Genomic DNA, 4014 nt, shown 5'->3' on the forward strand with positions numbered 1-4014 from the left:
AAAGGCTAAGTGCCTTTGAGGCCTAGCTGTACATTTGACAGAAAGGTGTCAATTATGCCAGTTAGATGAAAGGTTAAATACCTTTGAGTAAAAGATTAATAAACTAGCTGTGAATTTGACAAAAATGTGTCAATCATGTTAATTAGATGAAAGGTTAAAAAGACTAGATGTATAACAATGCATAACGTTGTATCAAAGGCATGAAAGGATGCCATAAATGAAATGTATAATAGCGTATAAAAAGGGCATGAAAGGATGTCATAAATGAAATGTATAATAGTGTATAAAAAGGGCATGAAAGGATGCCATAAATGAAATGTATAATATCGTATAAAAGGGCATGAAAGGATGTCATAAATGAAATGTATAATAACGTATAAAATGCATGAAAGGATGTCATAAATGAAATACATATGGGTGCACTATTCGTACGAAAGGATGACATAATTGAAATGCATATGGGTGCATTATTGGCATGAAGGAATTCCATAAATGAAAATGCATAATATCGCATTATAAGAATAAATGGATGCTCTCAATGAAAATAAATAATAATGACTAAAGTGATAAATAGAAAAAGAAAAATATAAAGAAAGATATTTGTGCTAGACATACTAAAAATAATTAAGATAATTGTGAATGTAATACTATTTAACTGAGGAGGATTATAGGATCCCTAAAGAATATACGATATAATATAAACTAAATAATTATATGACATACTTATGTATGCATAAAGATTTCTTTACAATATTCTGACTCACTAAGTAAATACTTAACCAGTGTTGCTTCCACGCGTAGGTAAAAGAAGAGAAATCAAATAATGAGTGCAGCAATAGCAACAAATATCATCAATTAAGGTTGATTCGTCAGTAACTATAAGACAATCTAGTTTGTTTTGAAAAAAATTAGTTTGCATGTAATAAGTATGAAAAATACTTTGAATTGTATTTAAGTAGAACCTCTTATCATATTTAAATTAATATTTTGCTTTATCTTAAAAATGTTATGTTTTAAGAAAATCTATAAACAAAATTTTACGGGATTTTAAAAGAGGAAATATTTTAAAAGTGATATGATATATGTATTTTGTGTACGAAAAAGTATACGGAATATGGGTGTTAAACAACACAGATGACAACGAATCACACGTGGAAAACAGCGAGAGGAAAAACATGAAGGGGAGAATATAATTATATTTTAATACCATATGAAATTCTTAAGTAAAATAATATTGTTTTGAATTTTTTTGGTATCAAAATAGTTGCACCAAAACGTTTTGATAAGACAATCATACCACCAATCATTAGTCATGTAGTGTCACATCTATTATTTCATCGTCCTATTAAGTAGTTAACGACAGAATGACAAAATTAAAAGTTTGATTGTATAAAGGTGCCGATACTTAAAGTTTGGTAGTATCTGAAATTGTTTTCCCTTATTTTTATCATCTTTAACCCACCTTCATTAAAATCTCGATCAAATCTTAAGCTCCAACCCGTCATTATTATCTTCACTTAAATCACGATTAAATTCAACATACTTCAACTTTTACGAATAGTGTAGGGCTGATGAAAGTGAAATGTTGAGTCTGACACTAGTCACTGAGACATCAAGGAACCATCCTCATATCAGCTTTCATCTCTGAAACACCTTGCCAACAAATCCTTGCAAAGAACTCCCCATTCCAGCACCAACAGCTTCTGCCAAATACGTTGCCTGCAACAATGCCATTTCATTAAGATCACTAAAACATATTTCTAAAGGAAAAGTGATGGAGGGAGAGAGACTACCTCCTGTAATGTCTTCTTCAAATCAAATGCATCTTTCACCCGATCATCCAAGAACAGCCACGTATCGCGAAACTCTACCGGAAAATGATAAGCAAATCAAATTCCATCCAGAGGCTTGCATTTCCATTAGAAAAGGTTCTAGGTGCACAAAGGTAAAGGAAATAAACCTGGGGAGCGATCCGTCAGCATGTAAATCTCTGTTGCTGAGTATATCCCCCCAAGGAAAGTGCGCTTCACATACCAATCAATATCAGAGGCCTCGTCTCCAGCGGCATGCCAGATTTCATCAACCAACATTGCTCTCTGCTTAAAACTTGTTGGAACATTCAATGGATGAGCCTACAAAGAATGTTAGAAAAAAAAATAGTTGTCTCAAAGGGTTCGGCTTTGACCAAGTAAATCAGGTACTTATACAAGAAAATAGGTATGGGTTCTACTACTTGGAAGCTGAGAGCTTGAGGCCATTTCGATATGTAGGGTGCTTGCATTTCCAGGCGAATCCTGACAAGCTTTGAAATGCGTTGGCTAGGAATCAACTGTCGTAATTCCTCTCCAGAGTCAATTCTATCAATAAGCCTCTGTAAGCAGTCATCCATGAAGAACTGCAGATACAGGAAAAATGGTATTGTGACTGTTGAAGGATGGAGGAAAACCAACAATACTAACTGAAATTAGCAAACCTGAGCATGCATCAGATGGTGAGATATGTAAATATATGGATAAGATTAAAATGGAACTACGCATTACGAAACCAACATTTCATGGATGCAATTCAACATAGAAACTCCGAAATACAAGAGCAAAAAAACCAAATTAATTATCCAGGAACCGAGAAAAATGACCTATGCTACCTAAACTGTTCAGTTCCCTAAAAGAAACCACATTCAACACTTGTATCGAACACATCTGCAGACAAGGTAATGGGTATTGTCCTCCACATATATCAAAAACTTAAAAAAAAAAAAATTGAACATGCATATGTTGGACATATATTCATATCACATTTTCATATCTGAGACTCCTTGAAACTGAGTAATTAGAGGAAAATGGAAGCGTGCAAAGGTAAGAACTCTAAATCATAAGCATTACTATCACTCTCAGATTGTTTCTCAATTGTAATGCTCTAGCTAAAGTTTTCAAATTTGAATTCATAATAATCCAAATCAAAGAATAAATTCGAAAAATACATAAGTAAATTCCAAATTGTGAGAGAGTAAAAAGAGTAAAACTAAAGCTTACAAAAGTCGAGACCAGAAGAAGACTTGAAAATTAATTTCACGCAGGAAATTACCTCGACAAGTGCTGCTTCTTTACGAGGGAAAGATCCAACAATTGAAGGCGAAACACCAACTTCCTTTGCACCAGCTATCATCGTTTCTTCACTCCATCCGAACCTTATCTGCGTAAACAAAAATCGAATTTGAAAAAAAAATCAAACATAATAGTATGATACTGATCAATGTTCATACGACGTGTCGTAGTGAGGCTTGCAGCACATGATCTTGCTCCTCCTCGTACTCGGCTCTGGGATTCTTCCTCCTCTGACGCGGATCATCCCCAGCCGTCGTTGGTGATGATGATGACGTGGAAGAATCAGAAGGATGAAGGGTTTGATTAGGAAACGTTTGAGGGTCGGCATAGGTGGAAAACCATGAAGAGGTAATAACAGTTCTGAGAATAGGGAAGCGGAGGAGGCTGCTTCCGCCGCTGTTTTTAACAAGAGAGGCGTGGTGGAGGAAGCGATTCGCCGCCATTCGATACATTTTTTTGGTCTGGTTCTTCAGCTTGTGTTCCGTTTCGCAGAGGGCTTTTTTCCACACAAAAAAAAAACATCGGATACCCTTGCACTTTAGAAAATAAACTAATGTGGCCCTTGATTTATTTTTCACTCAATGTGACCCTTCAACTCAAAGAATATACTTAATATGATCCTTGGACTAATGTTTTTTTATCGTTGATCATTACAATGCTGATGTGGCAGTTGACAATACTGATATGGCTCTTCACAGCACTAACGTAGTGGTCCACGGTAGCTGATAACATGATAGATGATAAAGGTGTTAAAAAATATACGACCTAAATGACCTAACCCGTCGACTCGATAAAAAAATTATCAGGTATTTATATTGAAAATACCGAATTTTCAAGTCATGTATTCGGTCCTCTATTTTTTTATGATTTTTTAGGTTGGATCCAAGATATAAAATAATGCTTAACTGGA

General features: G+C 34.7%; 1 protein-coding gene across 2 annotated transcripts; it reads right to left on the bottom strand.

Moving 5' to 3' along the window:
- Positions 1–1367: 1367 nt before the first annotated feature.
- On the bottom strand, positions 1368–3616 carry LOC120149355 (ubiquinone biosynthesis protein COQ9-B, mitochondrial-like). Of its 2 annotated transcripts, none has more exons than XM_039162164.1 (6): positions 3290–3616; positions 3085–3192; positions 2234–2395; positions 1961–2132; positions 1794–1867; positions 1368–1719 (listed from the first exon to the last, which is right to left on the bottom strand). In XM_039162164.1, exons 1-6 carry the CDS (start codon positions 3554–3556, stop codon positions 1639–1641), a joined length of 864 nt encoding a protein of 287 aa, XP_039018095.1. In that variant the 5' UTR covers positions 3557–3616; the 3' UTR covers positions 1368–1638. The 2 variants fall into 2 exon arrangements, with proteins under 2 accessions (XP_039018095.1, XP_039018094.1); XM_039162163.1 differs by having other exon boundaries at positions 3263–3616.
- Positions 3617–4014: the final 398 nt, after the last annotated feature.

This window comes from Hibiscus syriacus, unplaced genomic scaffold (genome assembly GCF_006381635.1).
Source record: "Hibiscus syriacus cultivar Baekdansim isolate YM2019G1 unplaced genomic scaffold, ASM638163v2 tig00111002_pilon, whole genome shotgun sequence".
NCBI lineage: Eukaryota > Viridiplantae > Streptophyta > Magnoliopsida > Malvales > Malvaceae > Hibiscus > Hibiscus syriacus.